At 46.7% G+C, this 19,109-nt stretch overlaps 1 protein-coding gene across 2 annotated transcripts in view; it reads left to right on the forward strand.

Annotated features, from left to right (window-relative positions):
• Tmem63c (transmembrane protein 63C) overlaps positions 1–19,109 on the forward strand; it is a 76,716-nt gene that overhangs the window by 26,547 nt on the left and 31,060 nt on the right. For both annotated transcript variants that reach the window (XM_036205897.1, XM_036205898.1), the window contains exons 3-6: positions 11,767–11,976; positions 12,486–12,565; positions 13,021–13,102; positions 17,767–17,804. In XM_036205897.1, coding sequence (XP_036061790.1) covers positions 11,833–11,976; positions 12,486–12,565; positions 13,021–13,102; positions 17,767–17,804 — 344 coding nt within the window. In that variant the 5' untranslated portion in view covers positions 11,767–11,832. The remainder of the gene's footprint in view (positions 1–11,766; positions 11,977–12,485; positions 12,566–13,020; positions 13,103–17,766; positions 17,805–19,109) is intronic.

Here is a 19,109-nt window from a genome sequence, read left to right on the forward strand (position 1 = left end):
TCTATTCACTCTCCTCCATGGGGCTTTGTGAATACAGTTCCCTGTGTCCACCCTTCCTCACTGCAGGGTGCTGATTCCTGCACCCTCACACCTCAGCTCGGAGGTCACCTTGTCAAAAGTCAAAACATTTTCACTTTAAAAGACACCAGCAAGGATCTAGAGAGATGTCTCAGTAGGTGGTTCTCACCACCCAGAACTCCCGCTTCAGGGGGTCTGATGCTTTCCAGGGGTACCTGCTCTCATGAGCACATTATATCTTCCATAATTAATGCCTCCGGTAACTAAAAAAGAAATCTTTTAAAATGAACACATAAAAAGTACTGAGAGATGAAAGACAAGCAATAGAGTGGTACAAAACATCCCAGATAAAGGCTGTTTGAGCAGATGGCCCCTACAATGATCTCTCCACCACATCTGTTCTTCACTTGCAAACCTGTAGCTAAGTGGAGGCTTCCGGTCTGACATGGATTTTCCTTGGAGAACAGCTTCAGGTGGGAAGTGGGAAGTATCTCTTCCGACTTAGGCGTGTGTGTGTGTGTGTGTGTGTGTGTGTGTGTGTGTGTGTGTGTGTGTGTGTGTGTGTGTGTGTGTGTGATCATGGGGTGGGGGAGATGTGGTAGGTGTGTGGGGTGGTCACCTTCCAGTATCTTCTGCTTTGGCATGAGCTCCCCCAAGTGGCCATCTTCAGAACTGCAGCTTCCTGCCGAAGTGGCCCTCCAGCTAGGGAGGGTTCACAGGGCTGCTCCTCTTATCCTGGGGATGACATTGATGCCACTCTGGGTGTTCAGGCTTATGACAGAAGTGCATTGTGTTCAGTGTCAACTATGGTAGGTCAGTTGGTGACCCTGAGTAGACAAGAAAACCCAGGACAGTTCAGTTGAACGAGAAGGGGGCAGTGTGGGCTCTTGATTCAGAGGACAGAATGTGAATTTTTGTGTTTTCCTTTCTTTCTCAAGGTGAATCTCATTGAGTCCTCAGCCCCTACTAAAAGGACATTTTAAAGGGATATTTTTATTCATTCTTTGAAAATTTTGTATACACTGTATCCTAATCATTTACATCCCAAATCCTGCCCTCCTGCCCTGGGACCCTTAAAAAACCTTCCTTCTTTGCCTCCATATCCTTTTTTTTTTTTTTTTTTTTAAACTGAGTCTGATCACTGCTTCCTGCATATGCATGGAGGTAGGGCAGAGCATGGGCAAACGACCAGTGGCCACACCCTTCAGGAAAGATGACGTCCCCTCTTCCAACAGCCTTCAGTTGCCAATAGCTCCTTAGCTAGAGGTGAGCCCTGCCATACTGGAATGTTGATTGGCTTGATTTTATTTGGGTGTTATACAAGTCACCATAGCTGCTGTGTGTTGATGAGTACTTTGGTCATGTCGTGCCTAGAAGACAGCATTTCACAGTACCCCCTCCCATCCTCTGGTTCTTATTTTTTCCATCCCATCTTCTACAATGTTCCCTGGACCTTGAGGGGTGGAGGTTGATATAAATGTCCCATTTAGGGCTCAGTGGTCAACACTCTGCCCACCTGCAAGAGACTGCACTCGCTGCCTGCTGCCCATGGCAAAAAGGAGCCTCTCCAACTAAGACCGAGAACAGCATTAGTCTATGGTCTGCTGCTACTTTGTCCAGTTAGCCCAGTTCCTGGACCACCTTATCTCCTGCTCTCCCCCCTCCCCCACCTCCCATCCTTCCAGCTCCTGAGGTGACAGCCCTGTGCCCTCCGGGACTTCACATCTGCATCTCCTATTATAGACTTTATGTGATGATCCCCAGCTTCCAGGCATTGCTTCACAGGACCCACGAATCTCAACTCTCTCAACTCCCAACAGACGTTCGAAATGTGTCAGTTGCTGTCGCAATCCTCATTTGACAGACGAGGAAACCAAGGCATGGCGACCTCTAGGACCTTACTCAAGGTCACTGGCCATGGAGTAACTAACGGTCAGAGCTGAGCTCTAGTGTCACAGAACCCACAGAGTGTGAACACACCATCTCCTCGGCCTCCTCGGGTGCTGGAGGCCCTGGAGCACCCCCTCAGAGCAGCTGCTTCTCTGCAGTGCTGGCCTGTGGTGGTGGAGAGTTCTCTTCTTCACTCTTCCCTGGAACTCCCAAGCTCTTCGTTGTTCCCCACTGAAGCCTGCTCTGGCGTTGGGGTATGCCGTCAGAATTTTCCTCCTGCTCGCCAATTCCCAAATAACCACTCAGAGGCTTAATATTAACTATAAAAGCTTGGCCAGTAGCTCAGGCTTGTTACTAGCTAACTCATACACTTAAATTAACCCCTATTTCTTCCTTCCTTCCTTTTTTTTTTTTTTTTTTTTTTTTTTTTTTTTTTTGGTTTTTCAAGACAGGGTTTCTCTGTGTAGCTTTGAGCTTTTCCTGGAACTCACTTTGGAAACCAGGCTGGCCTGGTTCTGCCTCCCGAGTGCTGGGATTAAAGGCGTGTGCCACCAACGCCCGGCTTAACCCCTATTTCTTATCTAAGTTTTATCTCAAGGCTCATGACTTGTTACCTCATTTTCTATACATCCTGCTTCCTTGGTGGCTGGCTGTCCTGCCTATACTTCCTGCCTGGCTACCAGCCTGTCAGCTTTTTATTAACCAATGAGAGTAAGACATATTCACAGTGTACAGAAGGATTATTCCACAGCATTTCCCCCTTTTTGTCTAATTAAAAAGGAAGGTTTTTTTTTTAAACATAGTAAAACTATATATATAACAGAAAAATTATTAAAAATTACAGTTACAATATCCAGTACATTTATATTTGACAAAATTAAAGAAAATACTCAATTATCTATTTTATCCTTGTGAGTCCAAAGTTTTGTACTTAATTTACCTTTTATCATAATTAAGGAAAATTATAACTATCTAGTCTTCGATTCCATCAAAAACCCTAGAAGGGTAAAAATGTTATCTAATGACAGGGACATCAGTCTGCCTGGACAGTCACCTAACTGCCTATGCAACATTGGGGCATCCAACTCTGGCCTATAGGCCTAGCATATCGGACAGACTTTTTTTGTGAAGTGGGGAATTTTTAAGGACTGTCCTACCTTGTCTTGGCAAAGTTTGGCAGTGCCTTTCTTGCACCCTGCTGGTCCAGATTGGACAGTATATTGTTAGCAATTGAGGCAAGGACAGTTTTTTGTCCACATGACTGACTTTTGCTATAAAGAAAACAAACTCCACATGGAGTTTTTTTTTTTTTTAATGTCCATCATCTTCTCTGAGGTAGATTGGTGCTGCCAGGAACAGGCATGTCTCATTGTCATGAAAAGCCTTAGGTTATTAATCATATTAAATATCATATTCTGTAGGTCTTTGAAGTGTTTGAAGACCATCTATCTATCTAAATATATCTGTGTATGACCTTAAAAACATACCTAATGTCTGTAAGTTTGACTGTTATAGATGACTAACTACTAATCTGTATTTTTAAATTATACATTACATTTTTAAATGAGCTGCACAACTCCAAAACAAGAGTAAAAATATACATATAGTGTAACAAAATTAACTTTAAATTTGTATCAATAAACCAAAATCCATATCAATGTAAATTATTTAAGATTAGTAATTGGTTTTTTTTTGGATTAAAGTAGATTCAATAATCTACCCTTTTATCCTATCATTTCTATATCCCCCCTTTTCTTTTTAGAATGAGATCCCTGAATCTAATCTCCTTCGTTCAGCGTTTTTTCCTGACCATTACCAATAACAACTTGTAACTAACCCCCCCCCACCTTAAATGATAATAAATATCCATTACCCATTTTTTGAGAATGTGGGCATAGTTCTCTAGAATACTTCCTGTTCATTGGGGGTGTTGGTAATCTTTGAGGGAACTTTGAGAAAATCAGGATAGTTGTTAAGTCTTGGCTGTAGTACTGTGTGAGGCTGGATCATCTCAGTCAGCAGCCTAGAAGCTGTTCTGGATGCTGGATCATGAGGGCCATTATTTTCATTGGTGTCAGATCCCCTTGCTCTGAAAATACATGAAGTTTTTTGTTTGTTTGTTTGTTTTTTATTGTTTTGTTTTGTTTTTGTTTTTGTTTTTGTTTTTGAGGCAGGGTTTCTCTGTGTAGTTTTGGTGCCTGTCCTGGATCTATAGACAAGGCTGGCCTCAAACTCACAGAGATCTGCTTGGCTCTGCTGCCCAAGTGCTGGGATTAAAGGTGTGAGTCACCACCATCTGGTTGAAAAATACATAAACTTTTAAAGGTAACAAACATAGATGTATTAGTACAAGTATAGATTGTGTATTGTACACAAGTCAGTTAAAGATGCTTTTTTTGTGCCAGGCAGTGGTGGCACATGCCTTTAATCCCAGCACTTGGGAGGCAGAGCCAGGCAGATCTCTGTGAGTTTGAGGCCAGCCTGGTCTACAGAGCAAGATCCAGGACAGGCACCAAAACTATACAGAGAAACCCTGTCTTGGAAAAAAAAAATGCTTTTTTTTTTGTGATGTGTTTGAACAGGTAAAAATATGCACCACATGTCTTGTAGTTCTTCTGGATTTACTTTTTTATGTTTGGAGGCAGGATTTTCAGGGAGTCTTCCTCAATCAAACCTGATTTTCCTTAACCCAGAATGAACCTAGAGCCCCTCATTTCCTATGGAAACAAAAGCATAACTTCTCCTCCAAAGTAACATATCTTTTGACTTAAATTTTGAAGTCAAGATGTTTTTAAAATGTAAGTTGGTTTAATCCAGCAGTCTCCATAATCCAATGTCTTTTAGCAATCAAAAAATTTAAAGACAGGTTGGGGATTTAGCTCAGTGGTAGAGCGCTTGCCTAGCAAGCGCAAGGCCCTGGGTTCGGTCCTCAGCTCTGGAAAGAAAAAAAGAATTTTAAAGACAACATAATAACATACAGGATCCAGACTCTGTGTATTTTCCATCTTTACATGGCTTATTATACTTTTACTACTCTATTTTTAAAGGACTTCATTATTTTAAAACTATATTTTTTTAATCTAAGACTGTGTATATTCTTTTTCTCTCTCTCTCTCTCTCAAGCCTACACATATTTTTTTAATCACACTGTGACAGTTCTAGAGGCTCTTTTTGTCTGAGTCTGGCCTTACCGCACATCTGTAACTTTTTCTGTCTGCATGAGAAAAACAAACAAACAAACAAAAAACCAAACCAAAACAAACCAAAAACTTGCTGTGTAAGTTAAATCATGGTGTGTTGGCTCCTCCCCCATGGTTCCCTAAGAGGCTAGTCTTTTAGTTTTTTGAGACAGGGTTTCTCTGTGTAGTTTTGGTTCCTGTTCTGTTCTGGATCTTGCTCTATAGACCAGGCTGGCCTCAAACTCACAGAGATCCACCTGCCTCTGCCTCCTGAGTGCTGGAATTAAAGGCATGTGCCTACAGAATGGGAAAAGACCTTCACCAACCCCACATCTGACAGAGGACTGATCTCCAAAGTATATAAAGAACTCAAGAAACTAGACATCAAAGTACTGAACAATCCAATTTAAATGAGCTAAAGAGCTAAACAGAGAATTCTCAAAAAAAGAATCTCAAATGACTGAAAGACATTTAAAGAAATGCAAATCAAAACGACTCTGAGGAACCACCTTACACCTGTCAGAATGGCTAAGATCAAAACCACTAATGACAGTCTACGCTGGAGAGGATGAGGGGCAAAGGGAACACTCCTCCACTGTTGGTGGGAGTGCAAACTTGTACAACCACTGTGAAAATCAGTATGGCGGTTTCTCAGGAAATTGGGAATCAATCTACCTCAAGACCCAGCCATACCACTCTTGGGCATATACCCAAGGAATGCTTAACCCTACCACAAGATACATGCTCAACTATGTTCATAGCAGCACTATTTGTAATAGCCAGAACCTGGAAACAACCTAGATGCCTGTCAACTGAAGAATGGATTAAGAAAATTTGGTACACTACACAATGGAGTACTACTCAGCAGATAAAAACAATGACAGCATGAAATTTGCAGGCAAATGGATGGAACTAGAAAAAATCATCCTGAGTGAGGTCCACCCAGAAGGACAAACATGGTATGTACTCACTCATAAGTGGATTCTAGATATAAAGCAAAGAACAATCAGACTGCAGCCCACAGAACCAGGGAGACTACATAGCAGGGGGTGTAGCTGAGTGGTTGCTACACGAGTGTGTGGGTTCACGCGGGTCCGTGGAATGAAGACACAGTGGCATCTTAAGAATGAATTTAGCCTATCATGGCTGCAGGGGGTCCAGCCTCGAAGGACTGAAGCACTCTTCCCTTCACCTAGGGCAGTTTTACTTCCTCTTTTTTACAGTTTAGATAGTTAATTTCCACACCTTCAAAGCAAAAGGAGCTCCCAGAGACCAAATGCCAAGTGCAACTTACTTGATTTATCAGGTACCTCGGTTTTCTGGGTTTCCTGGACCAAGTTCTACATAGGCCTTTGGTCCTTGGGGGACTCTCTGATCCTTGACCTCAGACAAGATTCACATAGGGTGATAAGGGAAACAAAAGGTAAGAGAAACAAAAGGTGTGGTTAAACAAAGGAAGGATCAGGGCATGGTGCTGCTCTCTGGAGCCAGGCCAGGAGCTCAGCAGGAATGCCACCACAGAAGCCCCTTTTATTAAAAAAATAAAAATAAAAATAAATCAACTATCTTGAAGCCTTACAGCAAATATAGCCTTTTTTCTATCTATTTGTCTTATAACCTTACGCAAGGACACTACAACACATTTTAAAGCCACTAGAGTCGCTATAGCTAACCCAAGGACAACACCTGCCAGGACAGAAGTCTATTAAAGTGATTCGTAGGATTAAATGAGGCTATAATACCTGCTAGATTTTCCATAATATCCATTCCTGTTGTATCAGGTAACTTTTTTGCAAAAGTTTCTTTGATTTTTTTTTCCCCTGTAAATCAAAAATCACTCGAGAAGCATGAGGGTGACCCCACAAATGCATTCTAACCTTTTCCCAATCATATTTGCTCTCATTAAATCTTAAGGGTGTGATACAATAACAAGAAACATTCCAATCACATTTGAATTTTATCTGCTCCTTTAAAATCTCTAACCGATCACCTAACCATACAACAGCTTGTCTTAGTTCAGCTAACTCACTTACTCTCTCATTATCAATTTTACTTTGTTCAGTCCAACGTCCTTCTGAATGTCTATGCCAGACTCTAAGGAATTCAGCGGTTTGGATGTCTTCATGAAGCGCTACTCCAGCTGTCACTGCCGTAGCTGCCAATGCAGTGATTCCCATAATAACTGCGAACACCAGTCCAGCCATACGACGTGTTCTTTTTAATAGTCTTTCAACGAGCTTCTGTACCAGGATCATCGCAAGAGAGTCTTGCCATGGCCTCACCAACTTCACCGGTATCCAGATTGCTGGCCTTGCTCTCAGAATATATAAACTTTCAAAGGTCAAATTTAAAAACATACTAGAATTAACACAGGTATGAAAGGTACAGCGTTCACAAGTGATACTGTAATTATTTGGGTGCCGTTGTACAGGCCCCTTTAATAGCAAGTAAGGTCATGGTTAACATGCCATGAAAGGATGGCTTTGATTTAGTTTAAAAGATAGAATGTACATATCATCCTTAATGTTTAATTTTCCTTCCCATGCCTTAAGAGGCACTTGAGAATTTCCACAAGTTAGTCTGAATTGAATCACCAAACTGCAGACGAGGACTTGCCATTCCAACTCCATGCCACCGAATAGGTTCATCAATAGAAGCACTGATTTCCACAGGTCCATTAATATTATACCGTTTCCATCTTAACTCTGAGTGAGAATATTTTCCTTGAGGGGAACCATAAGGGCTCCAATCAATGACGTCTCCATTGGAGATATTAATTAGCACTCAAGGCCTCTCACTCTTACACTGTTGCCAATGTGCCCAGTCAGATTTCTTGTTGGTAACCCTCTTCTTACAGAACAGTAGATTTATGGAACTGGTAGCATTAATCTCTTGTCCTTTAAAACCGGACACATGAAGCATAAAAAGCTTATTATGATAATCTTGGGTAGTATTGACTATGGATAGCCATACTTGAGAGGTAATTTTTAGGTACTGAATTCCACTTAACATGTAAATAGGAATTTCTTGTACTCCAACAGTATAGTTGTCAATCACTCTACCCTCCTCCATTGGCTGAGCTGGACCTCAGTTGTCATAAGAACCAGGTAGCCAAGAGGATTCATTAACCACTACAGGAATATTCTTATCTCCCAAACTTACTGCTATGTTAATTGGAGAACTGGGGATATAAACCCAATAATTATGATCCATCCCTTTTACCTGCATATATTACCACAGAAAGCATGGCAAGAAATAAGTTTGTAGCATTCAGAGGACCCTAGGATGACTGTGACTTTTAGTAAGTTTTGGTTTTACTCAATCACTGGGCAAACTTCAGTGAAACATTTCACTATTAGGATAAGAATTTGTACTGTGTCAAGCTGATAATAGAAAAATAAATAAGCCAGGTGGTGGTGGCGGCGGCGGCAGCGGTGGCGGTGGCGCACGCCTTTAATCCCAGCACTCGGGAGGCAGAGGTGGGAGGATCTCTGTGAGTTCGAGGCCAGCCTGGGCTACCAAGTGAGTTCCAGGAAAGACGCAAAGCTACACAGAGAAACCCTGTCTGGGGGAGAAAAGCTCAGCCAATAGCTCAGGCTTGTTACGAGCTAACTCTTGTACTTAAAATAACCCATTTTTTTTCTTTTTTCAGTTTTTCGAGACAGAGTTTCTCTGTGTAGTTTTGGTGCCTGCCCTGGATCTCGCTCTATAGACCAGGCTGGCCTCAAACTCTGCTTCCCAAGTGCTGGGATTAAAGTCGTGCACCACCACCACCCGGTTTAACCCATATTTCTTATCTAAGCTTCACCACATGGCTCACGGCTTGTTATCTATACACCTTGCTTCCTCAGCAGCTGGCTGGCATCTCCTCTGACTCCGCCCTTCCTCCTCCCAGAGTCCTCTGTGTCTGGCTATCCCACCTACACTTCCTGCCTGGCTACCAGCCTGTGTACCAGGAATCTTAGATGTCTTATTAATAAAATCAAACCTGAGGCCAGGTATTGGGGTGAATGCTGGAAGATCAGAGAAGCAGAACAAGCCACAGTTCCCTCACCTCACCAGTTCCTCAGTTAATCCTGTTTCTTCAGACTGGAAGCTTCTGTGTCCTCATCCCAATGGCTCTCATCTGAACTGCTGCTCGAAAGCCTGAATGCTTAACCAGCCAAAAGCTTCTAGTTTCTGGTCCTCACGCCTTATATATCTTTCTCTTTCTACCATCACTCCCTGGGATTAAAGGCATGAGTCACCATGCTTGGCTGTTTCCTTGAACAGAGGGATTTCTGCCTCTGGAATGCTAGGATTAAAGGCGTGTGCTACCACTGCCTATCCTCTATGTTTAATATTGTGACTGTTCTGTCTCTGACCCCAGATAAATTTATTAGGGTGCACAATGTTTTGGGGAACACAATACCACCACAAGCCTGTCAGCTTTTTATTAACCAATGAGAGTAATACATATTTGCAGTGTACAAAAAGATTATTCCACAACAGTGGTACCTCTCCTTTGGTAGGTTATCAGCTGTTCCCCAGTCTCTGGCTTCTACCCTCACCCCCTTTGTTCTTTGCCATCTGGTCCTTTGCCTCTGAGAGATGCTTATCCTGGTGGCTTTTGTCTCATGTTGTCTCCAGGCTGTCTTCTGGGTCCACAACCACAGCTCCTCCACATGTCTAGCCACACCATTGCCCTCCATTCTCCTCTTTCCCCACCTTTCCAGCCAGTGACAGAAGTTCTATTTTATTTTTTCACTTTCTTGGGCTAAAAACCTCTGAGCCATCCCAACTTCTGTCCTTCTGTCATCTTCCCCATCCAATCTGCTAGAAACTCCTGCTGGCTCCATGTTCAATGTGGCCAGATGCTTTCCATCACCTGCATACAGCCAGCCCTGCCCAGACTGCCATGACCTGGATGCTGAGTGTCCTCTCCTTGCTCAGGTGTCCCTTCCTCATCCCTGTATCCTCACTCAAAGGATCCTTTAAAACTTAGGTGACTTTATGACTATCCTCAACATCCCTTGTCCAGCCAGAGTCTGTTTGTTCCTCTCAACACACTGGGAGACCTACATCTCTACTTAGAAGGATGCTTCCCCATACCAGCAAAAGGGTGGCTTGCACCTGAAGTGGTCACTGATCCTCTTCCTGTATGCTCCTCCCCACTAGGGTACCATGAAGGAAGGCTTTTTATTGGTCACATTATTGAGGTACCACCAGCACATGTGTGGCACAGAGCAGTGGATCACAAAATATTTGAATGAATGAGTGATTGATAAGTGAATGAATGAATAAGACTTCTCTTGAATGAGAGCAAAGAGACTCAGGGTAGGTAGAGTGAGGTCTAGAGCCCAGGTGAAAGTCTTTGGAGTGCAAACAGGCTTGCAGGCCAGTTTGAGCACGGCCACACTTAGTCATGTCTGAAAAGTTCTAATGCTTGTGACTGTGGTTTTGCATCTGGGGCTTGCTAGAATGCCCAGCTCCACTGAATAAGCACAGACTGGGTAGGTGCTGGTCTGCTTGGCCCTTAGGTAAAACAGAGAGTTTACCAGCTACAGAGATAGCTCAGTCTGTGAAGGGCTTGTCTCAAAAGCATGGAAACCCAAGCTTAGTCCTCAGAAAGTGTCAGGTGTGGTTGTGATCCCAGCGCTGGAGAGGCAAAAACCAGAAATCCCTGGGGTGTGTTGAATAGCCAGGCTAGTCTAATTGGTGAGCTCTAAGCCATTGAGAGGCTCTGTCTCAAAAGAGATGTAAAGCATTTCTGAGAATGGTACCTAAGGTTGTCCTCTGGCCACTTGTGCACAAGCACATGCATGTACACACATGCACCAACACACACACACACACACACACACACACACACACACACACACACACACACACACACACACACACACACACACATCACATCACATTGGACAAGGAGTTTATTGGGTTACTCCTCTGCACTAGGCATCATGCATCCTTAGGGATCTTGTCTTTCCTAGAGAGGAACAGCTGTGAACCCTGTCCACTTGGGGGTCTCATGAACACAGTGGCTTCTGTCTGCCAACTTGAACTTTTCTATCTGAGATCTAGCTTCCTTTTGTGAGATATGCCAATTTCTATATACGAGGATCTCCACAAGAGAGCAATGGGAAGACGCATTTACACTTGCATTTTGCAATTTAAAAAAAAAATGTTTTAGGGGTTGGGGATTTAGCTCAATGGTAGAGTGCTTGCCTAGCAAGCACAAGGCCCTGGGTTCGGTCCTCAGCTCTGGCAAAAAAAAAAAAAAAAAAATGTTTTTCCAGACAGAGTTTCTCTGTGCAACCCTGGCTGTCCTGGAACTCACACTGTAGACCAGGCTGGACTTGAACTCACCGAGATCCTGCCTGTCTGCCTTCTGAGTGCTGGGATTAAAGGAGTGAGCCACCACTGCCTAGTCTTTGCAACTTTTAGAAAAGGGTAAAGCAGTATAAAATAAGGAATCGCTCAGGGCGTTGGAGCTGCTCTGTCTGCATAATTGTGAGGGTGTAACCTTGTAGAAAATTGTAACCTTGTAGCCCAAATGGGCCAGCTCTTCTTTCTTGATGTCATAATTCCAAACCCATCACTTGTCCCTGGGTCTCATGTGTCCCCCCCAGCTTAGCTGACTGGTGCCCTCAGTACACGTCCCCATGCACCCCCAGCATCTTTCTGTGTTTTGCAGAGTGGGGAGAATTCCCTGAGTCTGACTGAGACCCTCCACCAGGCTGGGAGCCTGAGTGTGCCCAGGATGTCTTCCTCTCCAGAGGACATGACCCCGGTGGTTCGCAACATGACGGCAAATGAGTGTTTTCAGTCCCGGAGCACCGTCCTTCAGGGGCAGCCCTTTGGAGGGATCCCCACTGTGCTCGTACTCAACCTCACCTTATGGGTGGTAAGTCTTGGGTGCTTTGGGAGAGACACAGGGAGGTCTTAGCCAGGGTAGAATGTGGATGACAAAGAATATCGTGGGGATCCCAGTTATCCAAAGGACACCAGCCACACAGTGATAGTCCAGCCTAGGGGGCTCAGGAGGGAGGGCTTTGGGGTTGGAGGAAGAGGCGGTATTTCTGAGTTTCTCGTTACATCACCAAGGAAAAGTCCGTCTCTCCGTACCTTTGGACCATCCTTCTCTGCCCCCATGCTGATGTTTGTCATGGGGTATTCTTATTTAATTGCTCTAAACACACCCACAGCTCCTCCATTCAACAAGCTCTAGGTCAGGAAATGCCCAGTTCGAAGGGACAGCTCCTCCGGAGGCAGAATGTATCATCTGATTTTTTTTTTGGGGGGGGGGTACTCTACAGACGTCAGGGATAGGGTGTCCCTCGGGGGAATGCAGGGAATCGGGGCAGAAGGCCTGTGAGAAGTCTCCTGCTCCACAATGCTTTTGTGGGTCTGCAGTTTGTTGTGCTGCTGTATTCCTTCCTCCGGAAAGCTGCATGGGACTACGGACGCCTGGCTCTGCTGATCCACAATGACAGGTAAGCGCGTGCGCGCGGGGGCGCGGGGGGGGGGGGGGGGGGCGCAGGATGGTGAGCACCCCTACTCCCTGGGGAGATACTGCCTGGTGCCAAAGCTTCAGGAAGTGTCTCATCAGCGAGCGGGCCCCCTCTCCCTCACCTTTACCCCTGCGTTGACCTTGCTGAAGGGACAGGAACATGAAGGGCAGCCATCTTTGGGCAGAAAGCCATGTTTGTGTCTGGCCTTTCTGGAACTCATGGCTGGACTCCCACAGCGCATTCTGCGCCTGGCAGCAGGGGTAGTTCTGTCTATACCCCCTCCCCCTCAGCTGTGTGTCCAGCTTGGAAGCTGAGGCTCACAGCTCTGAGAAAGAGCAGCCGGTGTCCCCCAGCTGGGGAGGAGAGAGGAAGCAAGGCAGGTGTCTGAGACCCCATCTCTCTTTCTCCACCTCCCTGCTACCCTTCCTGGTGGGCAGCCTGACCTCTCTGATCTATGGAGAGCAAAGTGAGAAGTCATCTCCCTCAGATGTTTCCTTGGAGGCGGAACGCAGGGACAAGGTGAGTGCTGAGTGGTCTGGGCCCCCAAGGGACCCCAGCCCTGGGCGGGCAGGCCTGGTGCACAGAGTAGCAGCTGCTTCTTCAGCCTCCCCGGATGCAGTTTTCCCACCAGGAAGATGGAAGTACTAACCATCCCTGGATCCTAGAGTACCTTCCTCTCAGCAGGCAGGGCTTCTCAACTTTGTCCAGCCCTGCACGGCACAGCCCGGTGCCCTGCTTACTCTCTCCTGTGGAATTCTGCTACAGGATGGAAAAGATGGGACAAGAAAGGCTTATCACAGTCGAGAGTGGGAACGGCATTGTGGGTAGCGATCATTTGAGCACTGAAATGATGGCTGAGCAGAGACCTGACTGGAGAAGGGAGGAAGCAGAGCGCCCGTCTGTGCTCCTCATGAGCGCCACACTGCTGTTCCCACCAGCCTAGACAGTGGTCATTCTCCTCACCTCTCACCCTTCCCCAACCCCTTCAAATGTGTCATCACCCCCTGACTCCACCAGAGCCCCAAGGCCATCAGTAGCCCTCTGTCACTACCCCTAAGTCCAGTGGTCTTGCCTCAGCCCTCCTCTTAGCCTGTCCCTCAGAAGGAGAGGCATATCCAAACTTATGGCTGAGGGCCACATGTGTCCCAGGATAGCTATGAATATGGACCGACTCATTTGCAGATGACAACGTTCTATCACCGTGTCAAAAAGTTTTGCACACTTGCTGGCATCTTTCTGCCTTCAACAGGTACATGCAGTTGGGTCTATGGCATGTTCTGTGGGATTTTTTACCCCCTAAACCTCTGGCCCCTCTGCAGAGGCCTCCACTGTTAGAGCTCCCTTGCTATCCCAAGCCCGCCTCCCTCTGCTTCCACACTCTCTGTCTCTGGATCATGACATCCATTCTCACGACCTCAGCTGTCATCACTACAGTTCCATCTCCGAACATGTCCTCCAGCTAGTCCTGAAGGCCACCAACCTCTCTTATCCAGCAACCTTCAAAATAGCTCCACACGATACCAGAAAGGGATTCAATATGCCTAAAACACCCCCATGACACCCTCCAACCACTTCTAATGCCCGGTCTCAGCCCTTTCCTGTTCCTGTCTCAGTCTTGGCCAGGTACCCGGGCATGGCCATTCCTTTCCCAAGTTGTGATGCTTTTACCTCCACAGTCTGGTTCCTCCCCACTCAGCCCTGCTCAGGCCTCCACTCCAGCTCTAAGTGATCTCGTGAGGTCCTTCGTTGTTCCCATCCATCTTCCGTCTGCATCCAGAGCCATCTCTGTGAACCAAGACACTGGCTCTCTAATGCTTGCTTTCAATGTCTTCCTAATGCTTTTCTGGTCCATTGCAGATCTCTTCCACCTCCTGTCGTTGGCCCCCTTCCCCCATACCCAATCTGTGTCTCAACAGTGGCTGTTGCCTCTCTCCCATCTCAGAGCCTTCCACCTGTTCCCTCTCATTCCCCAGTGACCCTTTTTAGAGTCTCCTCACTCTGGGACCCTAACCGACCCATTTGGATCCAGGACTTCTGTCTTTGGCTCGTGGAGAAAGCATTCCTTTTCTTTAGCATCCCTAGCCCTGCTGAAATGACCCCTTATCTGTATGACCAGCTTCCTGTGTCTGCTTTCCCCAGTGACCCCCACATCTGAGTGCTCAGTCCAGCCCAGGCTGTAATGAACACAATACAGATCTCTTGTGTGCAGTTAGCGGAAGCACGTTTCTTCTGTGGCCACTCCTTCAAGAGACCAGCCTGTCTTCAAAAGACCTCTTGTCAGGCTGGGCCTCATCCAGTATAAGAAGGCTCAGGGGTCATTCTGGCTCTTGGAGACTCAAGGTCAAAGGAGGACAGTGGCACTGGCCTTGCATTGTGGTACACAGGCTTATTTTCAGACACCCTGCCCTGTGCCTCTGTGTCTGAAAATAAGCCTGTGTACCACACTACAATGATAAAAAGATTATTTTCTTCCTTAAAATTTAAGAAGCCTGTCATCAGCCTAGATTCCATAGTAAGTTCTAAGCCATCCTGGGATGTAGTAAGACTTTGTTTTAAAAACCAAATAAGAAGAAGAAAGAAAGAAAGAAAGGAAGGAAGGAAGGAAGGAAGGAGGGAGGGAGGGAGGGAGGGAGGAGGAAGGAAGGAAGGAAGGAAGGAAGGAAGGAAGAAGGGAGGGAGGGAGGGAGGGAGGAGGAAGGAAGGAAGGAAGGAAGGAAGAAGGGAGGGAGGGAGGAAGAAGGAAGGGAGGGAGGAAGGAAGGAAGGAGGAAGGAAGGAAGGAAGAAGGAAGGAAGGAAGGAAGAAGGAAGGAAGGAAGAAGGAAGGAAGGAAGGAGGAAGGAGGAAGGAAGGAAGGAAGAAGGAAGGAAGGAAGAAGGAAGGAAGGAAGGAAGGAGGAAGGAAGGAGGAAGGAAGGAAGGAGGAAGGAAGGAAGGAAGGAAGGAAGGAGGAAGGAAGGAAGGAAGGAAGAAGGGAGGGAGGGAGGAAGAAGGGAGGGAGGGAGGAAGGAAGGAGGAAGGAAGGAAGGAAGGAGGAAGGAAGGAAGAAGGAAGGAAGGAAGAAGGAAGGAAGGAAGGAGGAAGGAAGGAGGAAGGAAGGAAGGAAGGAAGAAGGAAGGAAGGAAGGAGGAAGGAAGGAAGGAAGGAAGAAGGGAGGGAGGGAGGAAGAAGGGAGGGAGGGAGGAAGGAAGAAGGAAGGAAGGAAGGAAGGAAGGAAGAAGGAAGGAGGGAGGAAGGAAGGAAGGAAGGAAGGAAGGAGGAAGGAAGGAAGGAAGGAAGGAAGAAGGAAGGAAGAAGGAAGGGAGGAAGGAGGAAGGAAGGAAGAAGGGAGGAAGGAGGAAGGAAGGAAGGAAGAAGGAAGGAAGGAGGAAGGAAGGAGGAAGGAAGGAAGAAGGAAGGAAGGAGGAAGGAAGGAGGAAGGAAGGAAGGAAGGAAGGAAGGAGGAAGGAAGGAAGAAGGGAGGGAGGAAGGAAGGAAGGAAGGAAGGAAGGAAGGAAGACGAAGAAGGCAAAGTCATTATGGGAGGAGGAGGGCAATCTCAGGGAGGTGGTCTTTATTACAGCACAGCTCTCAGCCAAGTGGGTCCACACTAGAGTGCTCTGGAAAGTCAGGCATTCGTTTTTACCCCTATGTAGTAAGGGTGTGGAGGATGGAGACAGAGAAACACTCCGTGCGCTGATGTTAACGCTCATTCTCATCAGCTGAGCCAGCTCCTGGAAGCCGGTGGCCCTAAGAAGGAAGGGAGTGTCTGCCTTCCCAGCTGCCTTTCAATTACTGACTTGGCTGAGGAGCTCTGGCTTCACGGACATTGTATTAATCACAACTGAACAATCAATGGCGGGAAGGTCTGTTTAGGGCCAGTCCGATTTGGAGGGCTCAATCTACGCTCGGCTGACCCCTCTACTGACGGGGACGGAGAGATGAGGAACAAGACACACTCTTCAGAAGTGTGCCCCCCTGGCCTCCTTTCCCCCACACCTCCTAAGAGCCCACTCACTATGACCGTCAGTGGACTGACCCATGAAGGATGTTAGCACACTCACATCTTTGTAGTGCCACCAGCAGGGGCCACGCCTTTAATACGGAGCCTTTAAGAGGGGAGAAGTGTCACTTTGTACCCAAACTCAGATGATGGGCCTTGTGCCAAGGGAACAATTGATTTTCTTGCTGCTTCCTTTTAGGGAAGACCTTTCTCCAATCCCCATGGCTCTAGAGGTCTGTCAGTCTTGTGGACCCTCTTAGTTCCCAGAAAAGATACAAGACGGGGCCAGTCCGGAGATGCAGCCTTGTCCAAGCTCTTGTTATCCTTCTTTGACCTTGGAGGGAGTTAAACACATAAGAGGGCACTTAACTGACTACCAGCTCTGGCAACTGAGAGCCACAGGCCCCAATTCACCCTCATAGGGAGTCTTCACAAGCTGACTCTCTCTTGGGGCTCCCCGCAACCTTCCCATGGTTGAGGCTGCCTTTCCCTGCTACCTTAAAACTCTAGACAGCAAGATCCAAGAGAAAGGCTTCTTCAACGGAACAAGACACTGAGATGCAAGGGCCAAGGCTCGCTCAAACTGGTTTTCACCACAGAAGGGTCATTTAAGGCTCGCGTTTGGGGAAATTCAAGACAAACAGCTGCTTCGGGCACAGCTAGATACCGGAAGTCCAGCACTGCCCATAGGGCCCCTCTGGGGTCTCCTCTCCTTTGAGCTGGCTTTGTTCTCAAGCTGTCTGCATGTGGCATCAGAGATGGCATCAAGACACTGCAGAGTGTGTGGCAATTAGGCACACAGAAGGAGAGAGACAGAGACTCCCAACACCCATATCCATCCTCTTCAGAGAATTTTAATTAGCTCCTATTGGGTCATTTTCCCATTGGCCAGCCAATCACCAAAGGTAAACTCACATGTGTTGGACAGCACTAGACCACATGTATGTAGGGGATGGTGATTTCTCAGAAGGAAGCAACAAGAGACAGAACCCAGGAGTCCCTCTGACCCTCCTTCTGAGCCCCATTTTCTGTGTCAGGATGGCAAGGTTGTCCACTCACTTCCAGGAAGACATTTACCCCATTCTAGAAAGCTCCATCTATGGAAGGAGACTCCCAACAGAACCCTTTGCTGTCTGGGTCCCCATAGTCAGGCAAAATCAGCCAGGCTGGCTTTTCTCACAGTTTATCTCCTTTCCTCCTCCAGGGCTTCTGTTCCTGGTTCTTCAACAGCCTAACCATGAAGTAAGTGCCATTCTTGGGGATTCTGTTAGTGCTGGCTGGGGCAAGGTGAGATAGGAAGGGGCTGCAGAGATCAGCAGACCCTCCCAGGATGACAGGCCAGAGTGCTATACCCTACTCCACTTCAGCCTCACCTAGTGTAGGCAGAGAGCCCTTTCCCAGGTTGTAGCTGGTGAATGGGTACTGAGCATAGTACTCAGCCCATGCCACCTCTGCCTTAACCCTCAGGGAGGAACCCCCCCATGTAAAAGTGGAATCATTACTCCCATGAGTCTGAAAGCAAGCCTTCTGCTCCAGGAAAAGCAATTCTTCTTTGCATGACGATAGCTTGGCTTCTGTGTTCACATTGGTCAAGGAGGATCAGTTATCTGTAGCAGAAGGACTATTGTCTCCTTCCTGAGCTTGGATGGCAAAGGCACAGTCCTGTGGTTCTTGCCCACCTCACCTTCTGGATTTCTGTAGAGCCAGAACCCAAGACAATTGCTCTCTGTCATTCCCTCACCACCAGTTGAACATATATTAGAGTGAATCTTGGCTACACCCTTGGTGCAGAGATACACACATACACACACACACACACACACACACACACACACACACACACACACTCATTCCTACTCATGCGTACAGGCATGTACAATCTTGCACAGAGGCATGTGTACTCATGACCTCTGGTATCTACAACATACACACTCATACATACAGGCAGCGTCTACACATGTGCACACAGGCATATATACATGTACACACAGGCATGTACACTCATGCATACACACACATGCACACAGTTTTTCCTTGGCTGTGCTCAGAGTCACATATAATTCTGGACTCTCCCTGAATTTTGCCCATCTCCTGTTTCTTCTCCAGGGTCTTTTTTGGCCCTGGTGACTCCTGCTCTACAAGGCACAGCCTCACTACTCCTTAGGAACTGTATTAGTCAGCGTTCTGTAAAGGATCAGCAGTTATAGAGTGGATCTCTAAATAGAGAGAGAAAGGGGATTTATTAGAATGGCTTACAGGCTGTGGTCCAGCTAATCCAACAATGGCTGCCTACCCAGTAGTTGTTCAGTCCACCAGGCTGGATGTCTCCGCTGGTCTTCAGTATATGCTGGAATCCTGAAGAAGTGGGTTCTAATGCCAGTGAAGGAGTGGACTTGCCAGCAATCGTGAGAGCAAGCAGGCAAACAGAGAGCTTCCTTCTCCCACGTCCTTTATATAGACTGCCAGCAGAAGGTGTGGCCCAGACTAAAGGTGGATCTTCCCGCCCCCCAAAGACCTGGACTAGAAGTGGATCTTCCTATTCAAATG

Source organism: Onychomys torridus, chromosome 14, assembly GCF_903995425.1.
Source record: "Onychomys torridus chromosome 14, mOncTor1.1, whole genome shotgun sequence".
NCBI classification, from domain to species: Eukaryota; Metazoa; Chordata; class Mammalia; order Rodentia; family Cricetidae; genus Onychomys; species Onychomys torridus.